Genomic DNA, 18,983 nt, shown 5'->3' with positions numbered 1-18,983 from the left:
ATAGCAGGAGGGCACTGGTGTTCATTTATGGTTTACTACAGTTTAGCTGACTCTGCACTGGGCACACTAGTTCCCCCTTTTTTGTCTATACCTGAGATCTCCTTTGGTCAGTAGTCACTGAGAAGAAGTGAACTGAGAAAATAAAATATTGCCAGTGGTGGCTGGAACTCTTTGGAATCATGCCACCAATGAGGGACAGAGCAGGTGAGAAGAGACTGAGTTATGCCATTTTAGTAGCTAGACAGGCAGTAGAGACAGAGGATGCTACAACCCACTATCATATCATGTTCCTCCATTCATTTCTACTCCTGAGCCAACCAGCTCCAACAGATAAATATTCTAACAGTAAAAATAGTACTTGGCTTGGAAACTGTGTCTGCCCATTGGCACAACGATGCCAGTCCTTTTGAGAACCCCAGCCAAGTCTTTCTATTAAATGCATTATGTGCAATTTATTATCATCTATTTCATGCGGTGCACTTACTCAATACTTTCCAGCTGTGCAATCTAAACTGTCTGAATCAATTCTGCCTAACAGCCTCTTGTCACACAGTCTCACTGCATATAAACAATTGAACGGTTTACGCTGTTGGTGAAGCTTTGAAAGATGTGCTGTTCAAAAATACCGAAGTGGGATTTGATCTTCGGTTTAAATAAAGAATTTTGAAATTATTGCACTGCAGTATCTTCTCAACATAGGAAAAATCTGCTGCCTACTACCAGTATTAAAGCCTTTCTGTATAATTTTTAGCTAAACTGGTCACATAACATAACTGGTTTGTATTTTTAGAGCATCATCTGTTCAAATTAAGAAATGATGGTAAAAAGTAGCCTATGACAAACGATCAGCATCAATATTATGCTACAGTATTTTAAAAACGCATTGCCTAAAGCATTAGAGCCAATTCCCCTGAGTCATTAAACTTTTGCCAAATAACTGCCAATTCCCATCCTGCACTTGTAAATTAGTGACTGTAAACACACGGATGGATGAGATGGGTTTGAACCCCCCTGCATTTGACAAATGCACATTTACCTACAAATGAAAATGGTTACACTTAATGTCTGATGCGTGGTTGTTTGGCTCATCCACCCCTTAATAGTTGGAATCAGTTGGTGCCCAAATTTGGGCAATGGCTAATGGGCAGTAAAGAAGTACAGAAAATACTGCCACAATGCCATCTGTTTGAAATGGCCCTAAACTTATCTAAAAAGATGTTTTGCCAACAAGTTGGAAAATATGTCTTAGCTATGCTTTGCATCTATCAGGTCCATTAAATATAAATCTAGGTCAGAGATGATTTATTCTCCAAAGTTCTTCAGAACTTTATGAAATTAGGCCTCCAGCGTCTGTGGACATAGTCTACAAAGATTCATAGCTGTGATTAGGTAAGATTCACACTATGTTGTCTTGCAGTTAACCATGTCTGATAATACAATAAATCTGCAGCAGGAAAGGAAAAAACAATATTCTGTGTTTAAGAGCTTTTTCCGGGGCATGTAGCAACAACAGTTAGGCAGCGCCCATTCAATAACTGGACGTGCTAAAGGTCCAGACCTCTTTGTCCAATGAGGTGCAATAACTGTAACAACAAAAATAATCACCAAGCATTGTCCAGGATGGTGTTGGGTCATTATTTTTGATGCTCTTTTTTTCCCTGAGCAGCTGAATGCAGCACCTGTCTGCTGCTCTTGTTTATCGGCCAGCACAAGTGTAGGACAAGCCCCGCCATGAAGCTGCAGCACGGTGGCGTATTGGTGAGCATTCTCGCCTTGCAGTGCAGCAGGGTGCCCGGTTTGAATCTTAACCAGGGCACTAGCTGGAGAGAGTTTATATGTATTCCCCATGTCTGCATGGGTTTCCTCTGGGCACTCGGTTTTCCTCCCACATCTCTAAAACATACAGGTAAGTTAATTGGCTTCCCCCTAAATTGGCCCTAGAGTACGATACATACATTACATGATATAGACAATATGACTATTATAGGGATTACATTTTGAGCCCCTCTGTGGGACTGTTAGTGACAAGACAAAATATACTCTGTACAGCGCTGTGGAAGATGTCGGCGCTATATAAATACATAATAATAATAATCCATGCCTTTAAAGATGCAATGTAATTCATAGGAATGGAAAACCATACAAAAGACATCAATGCATACGTTTAAGTGGTGATCCTCACCTCCGCGGCGCTCATCAGCAGGCAGCCAGTGACACTGCTGTGGTTTGGAGCTTCAAATGGACTATTACTTATATTGTCATTATAGAAATTGACAGTTCAAAAGATGTGTCACATGAAATGGGCAATGGATCATAAGTAACCATATAGGTCTTTAGAAGAACAATGTTATTATATGTTAATATAAGTGTGACTTACCCCAGACCAAGGTGGCCGCCTTTGCTGATGGTACAAGTAAAAACCCATACAGTGCTCCTACATGGAGGAGAGACATCAGGATGACATTTCTCCATACTATTTTCATAGGAGCAGGTCCTTTCTTATCTTCATATGTAGTGTCAAAGATATCATCAGTCATTCCACGGCTTGCTCCAATATCCTCAGCATTTACGCTGGGATTCTCCACGAGCGTCTGACTCCCCCGATACATCATTTTAGTGGTAGTGGATCTAATCTGTTTGATAAAAGAAAAACATACTGGTGAGGCAAAACAAGCATGAGAGCATAGCAGTGCCTGCTAGTAAACTGGACAATCATTTTAGCCATTTTAGCATGGATGCAATAGCAACTTAATATACAACAGTCCAGTTAAAATTACATCATGTTGCCCTGTTGGGTGTTTATTTGTTGCCCAGAAATGGTATAGGGCCCTTGATACAGCTTACTGATTCAATGACAGCTGCTATAAGAGTTCTGATGAACCTCCAAAGCAAAGGACATGACAAACAGACTGGTGAGGTATTTCAGTAACAAGCATATAAAAAAAGATTGGGTGGGGGCTGTTAGTCAAAAACAAGCTTCTCGCCCATGCAGCCACTTCCTGGCACATGTTTCTCTCATACCTCTAACAGTCATTCTCCAAAAACACAAAGAACAGAGTCAGATAAATTATACAATTATAAAAAAAAGATGAAAAACTTTAAAAAGAAGAGTATCGGTTTAGCCCCTAGAAACAGCCACAAAAACCCCAAACTATTAAGCCACATTTTTAGCACTAAGACAACAGGTTTGTGGACCTTCCTCCCACTTTTAATAGATACCAAAAGGGCTAATTTGAGCCTGATTGCCCGAATAAGAAGGCTCTCATGCACTAATTAGCCTATTTAAAAAAATCTCTTAAAATGATACTAAACTGTGGCTTAGGTAAGCCTACACTTTATCCACTTTGCTCAGAAATGTATGCAGAGATTCCACGGTAGATCACAAAGCATGAATGACATCAGACAGGGCAGTCTATGCATTTGTAATGTCCCTGCGGATGATAGCACTGTAAGTTGGTAAAAATGTGATCAGCAACACACAAGTGGAAACGAGGCTTAAGTAAAAGAACAAAATAAATTAATTTATTATACAAATCAAAAACAAAATGTGTTCTACCGGTAAGTGTGATTCTGGACAGATGGTGAGTCAGGTGAACAGCTGGCACAGCAAACTCAACATTGTGCCATTATAAAATACCACGTTTGGTTTCATTCCACCAGTATAAAGCCCAAATTCAGGCACGTGGTTTTTAACATGATAGTTACTGTAATTGTGCAGTATTTTAAATGAATAGTGACCCAAAAGTTTAGTAAAAACTCTGCAAAATAAATAAAGTAGCTGCAAGCTCACTTCCCCTTCCTGTCAGCCTGAAACCATGCCTTGTGATAGGCTATGAATCATCAGGGAGCTGTGGCTTCAGCTGACAGACCAATTTCTCTCCACTTACATGCCCACATGACTAAAGAGGGAGTGTTTCAGCCTGACTGAGTGTGAGCAGTCAGCTGTCAGTCCATGAGAATCTCTGAACTGGTGGACTATCTATTTTATACTTCTTTTTCAGAAGCATTTTGTTGGATAATTAATATAAAATAATGTTCTGTTAAATTAATTTTTAAAATGAAATATATTGCGGCTCTGACTCCAGTAAAGTGACTAAATATTAAATATTGGAAAGCCCAAATTTTACTAGAATGGATACAAGTACAGTTAAGTTCTCCATCAATGATATAATCCTGATTGTACAATCTTACCTAATATATGTAGTAGATGGGTATACTGAGTGAAAGAACTTTGGATGACTGCTTTTAGTAGTCCCTGATATTACATAGAAGTGGTAAGTTTGTACAATCAAAATTGTGTCATTAATGGGCACTCTTGGGGTGGCCACACAAAATACAGAAAGTCCCCGACTTACGAACGCCTGACTTATGAACAACCTGCCGATACGAACGGCATGGATTCTGTGTTTCCATGGGAACAAGTCAAACTTTTTTTTTTTGTATAAGCAGGTAAAGCGGGCAGAGGTGACACAGAGGGGGACACTCGAGGCACAGGGGGGGGCACAGATTAGGCACTGGGAACAGAGATGACACAATGTTCCGACTTAAGAACAGATTCAGGTTAAGAACAAACCTACAGTCCCTATCTTGTTCATTAACCGGGGACTACCTAAAAATATCCAAATTTATGGCAATTTGAAAAAAAATGATTGTTTGTACAGATTAATTGAAAGCTTTTTTCTATTCAAGCGAGAAATCTGATTGGATTTCCTATTTTTTTTTCTGATAAAACTCAATCAGGGTGGAAATGTATGTATAATTTTCCCGAAGATTGATCTGCAGATAAATATCCATTAACCACTTCGCATCCAGACCTTGTTTTCCCCTTATTGACCAGAGCAGTTGTTACGCTTTAGCGGTGTCCCTGTTTAATCACCAATAACTTCACCTGTACTCGTGCCACTTAAATGATCTATATATCGTTTTTTTCAAGACAAACTAAGCTTTCATTGGGGGTATTTGGTCCCAAATAAAATGTTCCCCTCTATGCATTTTAATGGGAAAAAGGGGGGGGGGGGGGAAATAAAAAAAATCATTATTTCTCAATTTTGATCAATTTCTGTTTAAAAATAAAAATTGCGATTGACATAAAAATGGTGCCACCAGTTAAAGTCGCCCCAGTATAGATATCCAGATGTGTCCCCAGTATCAACCCCCCCCCCCTGTACAGCCAGATGTGTCCCTAATATCAGCCCCCCCAGCATAGCCAGATGAGTCCCCTGTGTTTGCCACCCCTAGAATAGATTGACAGATGCACCCCCAGGTATAGTGCCCTTCTTTATAGCCAGATGTGTCCCCGGGATCAGGATTACCCTATTATAGCCAGATGTACCCCCAGGATTAGTGCTGCCCGCCATTATAGCCAAATGTGCCCCCAGTATTACGTTATGGGCCCCCCCAGGTGCCCAGATGTGCAAAATTTGTAACCCCCCTCCCCTTTGTTAATAAGATGTCCCCCAGTAACTTTGTATACCCCCCTTTGCATATCCCCCCCTCCCCCAAGAATCCATAGCCAGATCTCCCCCCCCCCCCCACCACCAGGCAGCCCCCTCCGTGCAGAAATAGTTAAAAAAATGCACAAGCAAGCAGCCACACTCACCTACCTCGGTCCTGCGACGATTCTGAAGCCTGATCCTCCGATCACCGCTCTGCAGCCAGCCGCATATTGCCGGTAACCCGGGTCCCGGCTTGATGACGTCATCAAGCCGGGACTCGGGTTTCCGGCAATATGCGGCTGACTTCAGAGCGGTGATCGGAGGATCAGGCTTCAGGATCGTCGCAGGACCGAGGTAGGTGAGTGTGGCTGCTTGCTTGTGCATTTTTATTAACTATTTGTGCGCCGAGAGGGACAGATGAAGGATCGCTGCAGTTCACTACTGCAGCGATCGTTAATGGGAGGGGGGTGGACTAATTGGCCAAAAGGGAACATGTTCCCTTCCACCAATTAGTAATGCAGCTGACAGTGCCGGAGGGTGCACTCTGCAGCGCACCCGAACGTGGACATCAGGGCTGCAAGGAGGTCAGTATATCTACGTCGCTGTGGCTTGGAGGGTGCCACAGCTGACGTAGATATACTGTAGCAGTGGGGAAAGTGGTTAAACAAGGTGTATATGAGATCTGCGGATATCATAGACCATTAATGCATTTTGCAGAAACTGATCTTTTGCAGGAACTGATCTTTTGCAGATATTGATCTTTTGAATGTGTACAGCGTCTTTGTGCGCAGCATCTTGCAAAGATTTTTATCTGATGGGGAGTTCAGCTCAATAGAATAGACTGTGTAGAGTATGACTCTCATACTACATGGGAAGAGGGTAAAATTGGTCTGTGATCTTGCCTTTTCCACAGACTTTTATCTCATCTGTATGTAACATTAGTCTACTCAACCTGAATAGTTTAAGGACTAAAAAGGCACCTTGTGGATTTATCTGCTCTGGCATCACGGAATTCAAAACAGGAATTCATATTTTGTATTTTGTGCGCTATGACGTGGTTGTAGTATGATGGGAAACCTTACAAAAATTCTACACAAAAGTGATTTCCGTGCGTTGTTGCTTTACATGTTCTATTTCAAGTAATTTGTTGGAAAAATAAAACTACTTCAGGACTCTAAGCATGAAAGTTGGTGAGATATTGCTGGTCCCACAGGGATTTCTACAGTAATCTTGAACACTATAGCACAGGACCATATTTTGTATGACTTTATAAAAAAATATGAAAATAAAAATTGGATGTCGAAATCTCAACCCTACAAACCTTTGTGAACTTCATGCTGAAGGTAGTTCAACCAGTCCAGTAAATATCTTACAAGCCTTTCAGTTGATTGTAATGCTTCAAAAATTAAAATTGAAAGCTGTTATTCGGAATAATCAACAAAGAAACTGGCCTCCTACATTGCCTCACTCTGTCAAGTGGGTTATTGCAATGACTACATTATTGCACTCACCTACCGCTCAAGAAAATCATGAAAATACTTTATATAATTTAGAAAAATAAGAAACTATTATTTGGAGAAGATGATTAAATGGGATAGGTTTTTTTTTTTCACTGATTCTTGTAGGAACCAAGAATACTTAGGCGAGAAGTAGAGAGAGGCCAGTAGCCCAATGGTGCAGTATCATCAGGTATAGGGAGGATAAGTGTATATAGATATACTGTATGCTCACAAAGTGTATGGACTACAGGCTATTAGAGGCGCCTATACTCTATCACTTATGCTATCAAGTCATTTTGTATTGACCTGAGGAAGTGGGCCATGACCCATGAAACGCGTTGTTAGATTGCTTTTTGGATAAAAATGTTTCGAGTTGAACTGGTGTCTATATCTCATCTACCGATAAGACACAACTAGTAACTTGTGATACTCTGCTTAGGAAAGGGGTAATTTTCAGAATGGCTCTGTATATTGCATGGATTCATGGAAAGCATATTTTACGGTGCTGTGACTATAAGACATAAGCATTCCAGGGTGCTTCTAATACAAGCTGATGGATAGGAGTATCAAAATGTCCTGTTCATCAGCAAATTGGCCCAGGTGTTAAAAATGTGTAATAAGGACTCTCCTGTAACCTCCTGTAGCCAGGTGGGAATTTCTGGCCAGTCTCATAGCAACTGTGCGCCTAAGCGAGGGTGCTGTTTTATAGGCTGCACAGAATACCAGTTAGCGGTTACTGTCAATTTTCAAAATTGTGTAAATTGCCGATAAACTGAAATGAAAAGTATGAAATAGCTCCGTCAATCTATATTTATGGCAATGTTTTAGTTTTTATTTTCATGAAAGTGGAATTTCCCTTTAAATAACTACTAAGCACCTAAAAAATGAAAAAGGGTATTAGGCCTCTTTTACACTATACGCTGAAAAACTGATGCGTTTTAACTTTCCATAGCAGTGTATTGTGAAAAAGCTTTCAGTTAAAATGCGCATAGTGGAAACTGAGCCATAGGGAAACATGGACATTACTTTGAAAATCAGTTTTCTTTCAGTTATAACTGAGAGTAACTGATGTAGTGTAAAATGACGCTTATGGTGCATATGAAAACATTCAAACATGAATTTTATTTAGATGGCTGAGAAGGACCTTCTATTGCACTGATATGTAAGAACCCCGTCTACTAAATTACCGGGGCTGGGAGGGTTATTTGGGGTTAGGTTGACTCAATACAAATGTATTTAGAATCCAATTAGCCAGATTTCAGGCAAGATTAATCTTATGCTGATAGATCTTGCTGTTATGTTTGTGTTCCTCTGTGAAAAAAAGCCAAGGGGCATGGTACTTTGGTCCTGAAGATACCTTTCCAACCAGTCTCATGAAGTGTCAGTTTTGTAAATAGTGTTGGACAAAAGATTTATCAGGTTTACCTCAGAAAAGAAAATGCAGACAGCGACTAAATCCAACCACCTTCAGTCATACCTCTATACACTTAGGGACTGGATGTTATTTGTAAAAAAATACAGCCTGCAAATACCCTATGTCTAAAATAATCTTTCGAAAGAGAAATTTGCCTTCTTTACACAATAATAAAACAATAAAATTTGCCTTCTTTTTGTTTTTTTTTAGCCCCTGACACACTCCTAGTTATGGTTCACCTTGATCACCTTCCTTCTGCTCCACAGTGTGAGTGCTGCACTGGAGAGGGTGTGTCCCACACTGGGATATTAATCATGGGAGGAAGATGGGGAGCGTGTTGGAGTTTCCACTCCTCCCCAAAATGAAATGGCAATGCCCACTACTGATCCGGCAACAAGAATGTACAATACAAGCAGCCAATGGGCTGCTTGTATTGGCCACGGAAAGTGAGAAGATAAAGTGCAGAATAATGATACATTTATTTCCAAAGCTATAAACTGTGTTTGACTACTTTAAGGGGCTTTAACCACATCCCGTGATTTTGGACACTTTTTCAGGAACGCGATATGAAGTGATTTTTCAATGTCAAAATTTGCATTGAAACATTTTCCGGAGTGGCGATGGGGCCCAAAGGATAAAGTCTAGGTGAGAATAAGCCACATATCTTGTTTTGCACCCAGTTTGCCCAAACAGTGGTCCTAGACTAGTGGTCCTCAAACTAAGGCCCGCGGGCCGAATGTGGCCCCCTGAGGCTTTTTCACCGGCCCTCCACACACAAAATGTATTACTTATAGATGTGGTCAGCTACATCTTTAAATATTGGTGGTCCGCATATAGAATAGCAGTGCTGGCACCACCCATCCACATGGAAGCCAGAAAGCAGTAATTCGCTGGTTTCCAATCAAATTTCCACATCAGCTGACACTGCTGTCCAATTGGACTGCAGGTTGTCACCTGGGCATGCTTCACTGTCTGGCCCCCAAAGACTTCTACATCATTTTATGTATACTCCGGCCCCCAGCCGTCTGAAGTATGTTGACCCGGCCCTCGACCCAAAACTGTTTGGGGACCCCTGTCCTAGACATAAAAATATATTGTTAAACTGTAGCCTTATGTACTATTAGCCTATTTGATATTTTGTAGAATCATAATCACACATAAAGAGCAGTCTCATTTTAATTATAACGTAGCGAATGACTGTTCCTCCCTCTTCCACCAGCTATGCTGGTTGCTTTATACCGGTTTACTGAATGTGTAAAGCAATAACACTGTAACCAGAGGAAAAGGTGCTATAAAATGCATTCCTCATGTAGATCTTTATGACATGGAAGGGATATTCAGCAGTCACAGCTCCATTTTCATGCTGCTCTGTATGGTAAGGTAATGCTTCTCTTTCATGGAAGTGTAACTCTAGTCACAGAAATTGGATAATACTGTATACTGTGTGGCTAGACTAGACTGCCTATTATTATTATGAGGAATTCATTTAATTAGATTCTACAATTATAAATCAGAAATCACAATAAACATCTTGCTCCATCGTGCCTGATCGTTTTTCCTATATGAAAGACAAGTCAGAGGAATGCCCAGTAAGTTGACCTGTTTTTATTTTCTGTGAATGCCTTATGTCCTCTGAGTTTGTTTACATTATTAGCATATGAATAGGGCTAAGTGACAAAAACACAACAATCCATGTGGAAGAAGGAAGTATTCTGGAGCACTGGGGAGCAGCGAAGATTTGGTGAGTTTAATTAATGTCACAAAATGCCACTTTTGGGCATCCAAAAGGGTACTGAAAGTTGTGTTATTCCTCAAATATGTGCTGAAGCCTGCAAAAATGTGCAATGTAACTAATCCTGTAAAGGACTGCATGACAGCAAAGCGGTGAAAAGGCTGTATATACTGTATAGAATTGCCACATTAACAGCTCAGACAACTGCCAGGTGTTCTGGTGTTTGTTTGGACTTCCTTGTCTAGAAGACCAGCATTGTCCCCTCTTGAAACTACAGTGCCCCATCCTGCTCCATGCCAGCCATATTATTCTTTGGCCTCTGCACTATTAATCGGGTCAGGTGGCTAGAGGAAGAGGCTAGTCAGGTGGCTAGAGGAAGAGTCTCATCCAGATGTTTTTTGGGTTTTTTTGCTCCTTAGCAGAGCCTCCAGTTAATTTTTTTTGTAGAGTGTTATGTGTAGAGTGACGTTATGGTCTTGTGACAGGTCAGGATTTGCCCTTGCATGTACTGAGTCTGATCAGGTCAATTGGGTGCCCCGAATGGCAAATGGACACCTGGGTTAATGTTTGGTAATCGGGTGTGCAGGTGGTGATTTGGGTGCTATATGCAGCTAGTAGCCTCTTGACTACTACGTTGTACTTAATGGTTGTATACCACTATCAGTTGTTTGGGTGCTGGGGGGGGGGTATTGTTAAGCATTAGGTGTGGGGGGTTAAGGTTAAGCACTTATGAGGGGTAGGGTTAGGCATTAGGTAGGCATTCTTTTTTTAGGCACTTATGGGGGGAAGTTATGGTTAGGAAATAGGTGGGCACCTACAGGTGGGTTAGGGTTAGACTTTAGGTGGGGGGTTAGGGTTAGGCACTTATAGCTGAGGTTTCAAGTTAGAATGGGTGCTGGGTAGTGCATAGTAAAACTGAGAACAGGAAGAACACTAAGAACATGAAGAATTTAGCCAGGATGCCTGAGAATGCCTCCTCAGTAACAGTTGAGGCATCTAATTACATTTATGTTTGCTAAAGAATGTTTCTCCTCTGTCTGTCAGTGTATATAAGCTGTGTTTTCCAGTGTTTGTCAGGAACCAGTCCGACGAAGGCTTTTTATAAGTCGAAAGCTCACTGTTTATCCATCTCTAAGTTAGCCAATAAATGGTATCATCCTGATTCAAAACTCCTTGTAAGAACAAGAAGTGATGGGAGATCTCCCCAACAGGACCCAGCATACCAATCACCTGGCAGGTTCTCTGTCCATCCTCCACTCTGTCTATCTATATCTAAAAAGTGCTTTGGGCTGACGTCCCCATTACAGCTCAGTTATAGCATAGTTTATTTAAGGATTCTTTCAATATTTACACTGCTGTGAGAGGAAAACGCAGAGAAGACAATGTGCTCTGACGTACACACAGCAGTGGCAGATCTCCAAGGAGCACACGCCGGCTAATATTTTTTTTTAGTGAATGAGAATAATTCTCAGTAGACCTGACTTACAAAAGAGAATCTCACACTGCCCAGAAGTAACAGCAAAGGAAATCCCTCATCTGCATGTCCACTCGGGCCTCTGTCCCCACCTCAGGGATGCAGCTTTCTATGGATTACCAATGAATACATGAATAGAAGAGGAACAGCCCATTCTCTTACCTTGAAGCACTTAACAGACTATCTATACAGGAGTTTGTATTTGCCCTCATGTTTGAATGGGATCCACAGCCCACAAATATACTGGCAAGTTAAATGGACCAAAATGTAAAGTTGTGAGCTTGGCCTTGATACTAGCTGTTGGGCTTGCCCACATGTCTATAGATATGTGAAACCAAGAATCTCAGGGGGTTTTAGGTGTTGTTTTCATCCCCTGGCTTCAGTGGCATAGCAATGGGGATACAGAGGTTGCAACTGCACCGGGGATCAAAGGGGCCCACTAGGGGCCCTCCATCCATTTGATTAGCTTTTCATTGGTGCTATGCTGGTAATAAACAAATCTATATGTGCATTGCATAGCGGTATTTTCTAACAAACTGTTTCCTGACTTTGATTACACATCTCTGACACCGTTGTGTTTTAGCAGTAGGGTATTGTACCGTGTTAGCCATCATTAAAAGCAAAAAGTTTAAAATCAGGATGATACCATTTATTGGCCAGTAGGGTATTGTACCGTGTTAGCCATCAGTAAAAGAAAGAAGTTTATAATCAGGATGATACCATTTATTGGCCTACTGGCCAATAAATGGTATCATCCTGATTCTATACTTCTTGCTTTTACTGATGGCTAATGGCTACTGGCCAAAAAATGGTATCATCCTGATTCTAAACTTCTTTCTTTTACTGATGGCTAACACGGTACAACACCCTACTGGCCAATAAATGGTATCATCCTGATTCTAAACTTCTTGCTTTTACTGATGGCTAACACGGTACAATACTCTACTGCTAATACTATGCTTGAAGATACTGCAATGTACCGCACTTTCCTGGACCTAAAGAAAGACCTGAAGAAACTTGCACAACTGGACAGTGACATCTTTTTCTTGACTACATGCAAAAAGGAAAAACTTATATCTCAAGCACTAAGGATACAGAATCCCACCCTGCAGCCAATAAATGGTATCATCCTGATTCTAAACTTCTTACTGTTTTGTTTTGGGGCTCCATATTAATAGAGTGCCTTGGGCCCCATGTAATACTCATACCGGGGCCCCAGGCTTCTTAGTTACGCCACTGCCTGGCTTTGTGTGGGTTTTGAGTTGTGGTCCTTTCAAATTTTGTTCCGTGTGCTTCTGTCCAGCCTCTCAAGCTCCTCACGTGTTAGGTATCACATGAGCAAGTGGATCACCATTTTTGTTTACCCAAAATTGGCCCTTGTTTGTGAGGGGGACATTGAATTGTGAGTGATGTTGAAACACAGCTAAGGCAGACATAAAGTAATACTCACTATAAACAAAAAGATTAGGAAAAACATCAAATCTATTTAAAATGTATTAAGAACTTGGGCAATCCCAATCACTATTTAACGGATATATCAATCAAAAATTGATCCAGAATGCCCATTTTTATGTGTTTGATTCTGGGGCGGGATTAATGTGCGACTGATATTCTACTGAAATCTGGTCTAATATCTTCAAGTTTAAGGTGGTAAATCAGGAAACCGATCAGCATTAGGTAGACATTGATCATTTATCTTATTTACCAGAAATCTGTAAGTGTGTGGCCAGCTAAAATGCATGCCATTCATCAGACCCTGTAAAGCGCTGTGTAAGCTATATCAAATAATAATTAAAAAAATGTTTAGTAAAACAGGAATATGCCAAAAGGTTTAGAAAACTATACTGTTAATAAAAATGTGTCTGAATCCAGCATAAACCTTTCCACATATGTTGGCAAAACATTTGTGAGAGAAACGTACAGACACATGCAAATATTAGTATCACAGAGAAAACGCTGGCACACAGCTCAGTGTAATGGTTACGGGCTCTGCCTCTGACACAGGAGACCTGGGTATGAATCACAGCTCTTCCTGTTCAGTAAGCCAGCACCTATTCAGTAAGGAGTCCTTGGGCTAGACTCCCTAAACCTGCTGCTGCCTGCTGAGTCCCCCCAGTAGATGCAGCTGAAGCGCTTAGTGTTCGCCAGGAGAAAAGCGCAATATAAATGTTATTGTTATTTTTTGTCTCGTCTTCCTAAACTTTATAAGCAGATTACTATTCTTCCTTATTCTTGCATTACTGTATATGTATATAGTAGATTACACTACTAGTTAAAATGGCTCAGAGTAAGTAAATAGGACCTAGACTCTATTATACAGAAATAGAATCTGCAGCCTTACCTCTCTGCTTGATGAAATGATCGGTTTGTGAGCCCTGGCAGGTCACACTGGTGCCCATAATTCAATGCAATTGGAGTGAGGCCTGCCCCCTCTGATGTCATGCACTGGCCTCTGCACCAATGCATACTTTGGGACATGGTGAGGTGGGCAGGAGGTGGGGCCAGGATCACCAAAATCATGGACTCCCTAAATCTATAAAGGACACGCCACAACCGATTACATGAGCAAGTTGCCAATATAAATTAGTGAGCAACTAAAGCAGCTTTTTTACGATGATTTTTTTAGGTGTCAATATTTTAAATGCATTTCTAATTAGTCTAAAAAAGTATTATCATTATCATTAGGAAAACATTATCCAGCACTAATATTTAATTAATGCCGAAATCCAGGCACACATCCAAATAGAGCAGTTAAAGAAAAGTTAAATATATTACCTGATAATAGATTTGTAATTCTGTCCACCCAAACCTATAATTAAGATGTCACTAAAGAACTACTACTAGCATAAGTAGCTGTGTGTCCTCCCCCTTTGTCACAGGATGAGTGAAGCCCCTTTTCCACCTGCCGACTGGACAGTACCAGTCAGCAGCTAAATGATGAATATACATTGTAATGTACTCTACTCTCATGTAATCAAGCAGTACAGCTCAATGGGCTCAAAGACCCACCCTCCCTCTGCTAGCCTAAATGCTGTTGTAAAGAAATACAATTGAATAAGGTGTGGATTTAGTTACCTCAGCCTCTGGATAGTTCAGAAGCTTCCCAGATCCTCCAAAAGCCCACCATTTCAGTGCAGGGTCCATCTTAATCTTCTGACTGCACTCCAGATTGTGGGGGAACGCATCCAGACTGGGAGTGAGCAAGTAAAATCTGCATATGCCCAGATTTACTTGTGCATGCCCAGAAAAGAAGTGCATTTTATTTCCTCTGTGGTCGGGAGATTCTCTCTACTGAGCATGTACGAACCTTACTGGCACATGGCCAGTCTACATGTGCTTGTCAACGCCCGGAGCAGTCAACAGAAACCTATTTGATTCACACTGCACCAAATAGGTATAGAGGGACCCTACACTGGAACAATGGGCTGTTGGAGGATCTGAAAAGCCTCTGGACCATCCAGAGGCTTTCCATTTCTGAGGTAAGTATCTAACTTACTTTTTCTCACTTCAGCAGTCCTTTAAAAAAAATCTGATACTGTTACTGGCTTAACAACAACACAGGTTTTACTTCTGATTTCTAAATGCAATCCTAGATAACATAGCGGCTTTTATTTGAATGTGCTTGGAGTCCATCATCAAATTTCTACTCTAAATAAACTTGGAGTACACAGGGAGATGGGTGTTGAGTTGGAGTTGGTCTGTGGTAGAGATGAGTATGAAATCTGACATCAGAAAATTGTTTTCCTTCACAGGAAGTAGAATTCACCTAGGCTACATTAGAACTTTGGAAGGCTGATGGGTGGTTACCTGAGAGCTGATTAATAAATCAAGCTGTCAGGTATCAGTTGTTAACCTAGAGAATCTGATTAGTGTCTAGTTTACCCACTCACTACAGAGCAAAAAGAAAAAAAAAACACCTTGTCAAATTTTACTCTAGCCAGCACCCTAACATGTCAGTCGCTCTATCCCCTAGTGAATGCCAGTGGTTGTTTTGTCCTCTGTAACATGTCAGGGGTTGTTTCACTGTCTGCAGCATGTCAGCAATTTCTCCACCTCTTGAAACATGTCAGTGTTCACAAATCCAGTATTCATTGCTCCATCAGGTATCATGACAACATTTGTGTAATATGTCTTCCTGTAATACGTAAGTGGTTCATGTATAGTACTTTAACACAAGTGTCAAGGGTCACTGCAAATTGTTATCCCATGCCAGCAGTCAGCTTGTAACACATCAACAGCATTCCAATAGTCACTCTGCTGTTACATTAGTGATCATTGAATCTTTCTGTAAAACCTTGAAGGTCACTGTGTCTTCATGACCACATTAGTGCTCACTTTCTGCCTCTTCCTTTAAAGGAGAACTGTAGAGAGAGGTATATAGAGGCTGCCATATTGATTTCCTTTTAGGCAATACCAGTTACCTGGCAGCCCTGCTCAGCTATCTGCCTGCAGAATCACACCAGAAACAAGCATGCAGCTAATCTTGTCAGATCTGACAAAAATGTCAGAAACACCTGATATGCTGCATGCTTGTTCAGGGGCTATGGCTAAAAGGATTAGAGGCAGAGGATCAGCAGGACAGCCAGGTAACTGGTATTGCTTAAAAAGAAATCAATATGGCAGCCTCTCTATACCTCTCACTACAGTTCTCCTTTAACACGAATGACCACTGCATATGCCTAGGCCATATCTGTGGTCACGCCATCTTCCAGTAATATTTCAATTGCCACTGCACATTCCTGGAATATCTTGGCATAAAGTCAGGGTTGCTGTAAGACATCAGTGATCATTCCACCATCCTGTAACATATCAATGGTCACTGTGTCTTCCTGTTACATTTTAACCATTTCAGCCCGCGGGGATTTTTCACCTTATGGACGAGAGGAATTTTCACCTGTCAGCGCTACTCCCTTTCATTCCCCAATAGCTTTATCAGTACTTATCACAGCAAAATGATCTATACCTTGTTTTTTCCGCCAGCAATTAGGCTTTCTTTGGGTGGTAAATTATGCTAAGAATTATTTTAATCTAACTGTATTATAATGGGAATAATAATAAAATAATAAAATAATAATTTCAGTTTTCAGTCATTACAGTTTTAAAATAATTAATGCTACCATAACTAAAATCCACACATTTTATTTGGCCATTTGTCTTCGTTATTTAAATGTTAAAATTATACCCCTAGTTTAATGTATGGTGACAATATTTTATTTGAAAATAAAGGTGCACTTTTTCAGTTTTACATCCATCACTAATTTTTAGCCCAATATTTATTCAATTTATGTCCTCTTGACATAAATAACCATTTATTTTTATTCCCCAAAGTTAGTAGGTGTGTTATACTATTTGGCCACAAGATGTCCCTACTGAGCAAAAATCCCATTAGCGTACAATGTACGCTAATGGGGATACAATGTATCACTACATTGTAACCAGGGAAGTGACGTAGGCTTCCATCGGAAGCCTCCGATCACAGCAGCGGCGGGGAAGTTATGAATGGAAACATTGTTTCCATTCATAAATTTAAAGGGATACTGTAGGGGGGTCGGGGGAAAATGAGCTGAACTTACCCGGGGCTTCTAATGGTCCCCCGCAGACATCCTGTGTTGGCGCAGCCACTCACCGATGCTCCGGCCCCGCCTCCGGTTCACTTCTGGAATTTCTGACTTTAAAGTCAGAAAACCACTGCGCCTGCGTTGCCGTGTCCTCGCTCCCGCTGATGTCACCAGGAGTGTACTGCGCAGACACAGAGCATACTGGGCCTACACTGTGCGCTCTTGATGACATCAGTGGAATCGAGGACACGGCAACGCAGGCGCAGTGGTTTTCTGACTTTAAAGTCAGAAATTCCAGAAGTGAACTGGAGGCGGGGCCGGAGCATTGGGGAGTGGCTGCGCCAACACAGGATGTCTGCGGGGGACCATTAGAAGCCCCGGGTAAGTTCAGCTCATTTTCCCCCGACCCCCCTACAGTATCCCTTTAACGATCGGGCGGCGGAAACCGGCGGAAATCGCGGCGGGAGATAGCGCGGCGGCTCCATTTACAGAATAAACACTGTTTTTGAACAAAAACAGTGTTTATTCTCGGCGGACATGCTCGGATTGGCACAGGGGACTTTTGTCCCCTGCAGCCAATCCCCTCTGCTAGCAGCAGCAGCGCGATCGCGGGCATCTGCCCGCACGATCGCCTGCAGACCACCCAAACTGCAGGGACGTGACTAGCGCGTCCCTGCGGCTCTAGCACTTGCCGCTGCGGACGTGAAGCTCACGTCCGCGCGGCTGAAAAGGTTAATGGACACTACCTCTTCCCTTAAGACAGTGGTCCTCAAACTAAGGCCCCCTGAGGTTTTTCTACCGCGCTCCCCCCCCCCCCCCTCACACACAAATTGTATTACTTATAGATGCAGTCAGCTACATCTTTAAATATTGGTGGTCCGCATATAGAATAGCATAGCACCACCCATCCACATGGAAGCCAGAAAGCAGTAATTCGCTGGTTTCCAATCAAATTCCACATCAGGTGACACTGCTGTCCACTGCAGGTTGTCACCTAGGTATGCTTCACTGTCTGGCCCGCAAAGACTTCTACATAATTTTATGTATACTCCGGCCCCCAGCAGTCTGAATTACGTTGATCCAGCCCTCGACTCAAAACGTTTGGGGACCCCTTCCTTAAGACATGAGTAGTCACTGGCACTAATTTATTAAGATTGGCACAAAGGAAATTGGAGAGAGCATAAAGCAGCTGCTCCCAGTCAGAATCTTTGTTGTGTGATTGGTTACTCTTGAAAATGTCTCCATGATTCCTTAAAGCGGACCCAAACCAAACATTTTTTTAATTAAAAATATTTAGTCTAACACATACAAAGATAAATAAACACTCCTTCAAGCCTATGAGCATTTCAGTGCATGCTTTTCACCCTTCTCTTTTAATAACTAGGATTATACTGGGGGCAGCCATTAGCAATTCCTCCATTGCCGGACACCACCTACTCCACCAGTTTGCCGGACTTTGTCCCGGCAATTTGAAAGGAAGGGAGGGGTTCCTCCAATAAATGTAAAATATTTTATATTTGTCATCATGCAACTGAAAAAAGCTGCTATTTATTATTATGATTTAGAAAATAGATTTTATTTCTGAAATCTTGTATTTTTAATTTGGGTCCAATTTAAATTTCTTTGGTCTCATCTTTATAAATTAGCTCCAATGAGTCTACCTGTAATGTCAGTAGACACTGCCACTTCCTGTTAAATGTGGCTGATCACTATGTCTTCCTGTAACATGGCCAGCTACCATGCCATGTCTTCCTGTACATTTCAGTGGTTCCTCTCACAAATCACTGCTTCCTCCTGTAACATGAGAGTGGTCACTCTTTTGCCACTAACGTGGCAATTACTGCACCTTACAGTAACATGGCAGAATTCAC

The 18,983-nt window shown here is 41.5% G+C and overlaps 1 protein-coding gene across 2 annotated transcripts in view; it reads right to left on the bottom strand.

Annotated features, from left to right (window-relative positions):
* Window positions 1–18,983, bottom strand: part of SCD (stearoyl-CoA desaturase) — a 63,003-nt gene that overhangs the window by 29,816 nt on the left and 14,204 nt on the right. For both annotated transcript variants that reach the window (XM_068257869.1, XM_068257868.1), the window contains exon 2: window positions 2,378–2,633. In XM_068257869.1, coding sequence (XP_068113970.1) covers window positions 2,378–2,612 — 235 coding nt within the window. In that variant the 5' untranslated portion in view covers window positions 2,613–2,633. The remainder of the gene's footprint in view (window positions 1–2,377; window positions 2,634–18,983) is intronic.

Source organism: Hyperolius riggenbachi, chromosome 10 (assembly GCF_040937935.1).
Source record: "Hyperolius riggenbachi isolate aHypRig1 chromosome 10, aHypRig1.pri, whole genome shotgun sequence".
Taxonomy (NCBI): domain Eukaryota; kingdom Metazoa; phylum Chordata; class Amphibia; order Anura; family Hyperoliidae; genus Hyperolius; species Hyperolius riggenbachi.
Note: the sequence above shows the minus strand (reverse complement) of the source record. Positions and strands in the feature narration are given on the sequence as shown.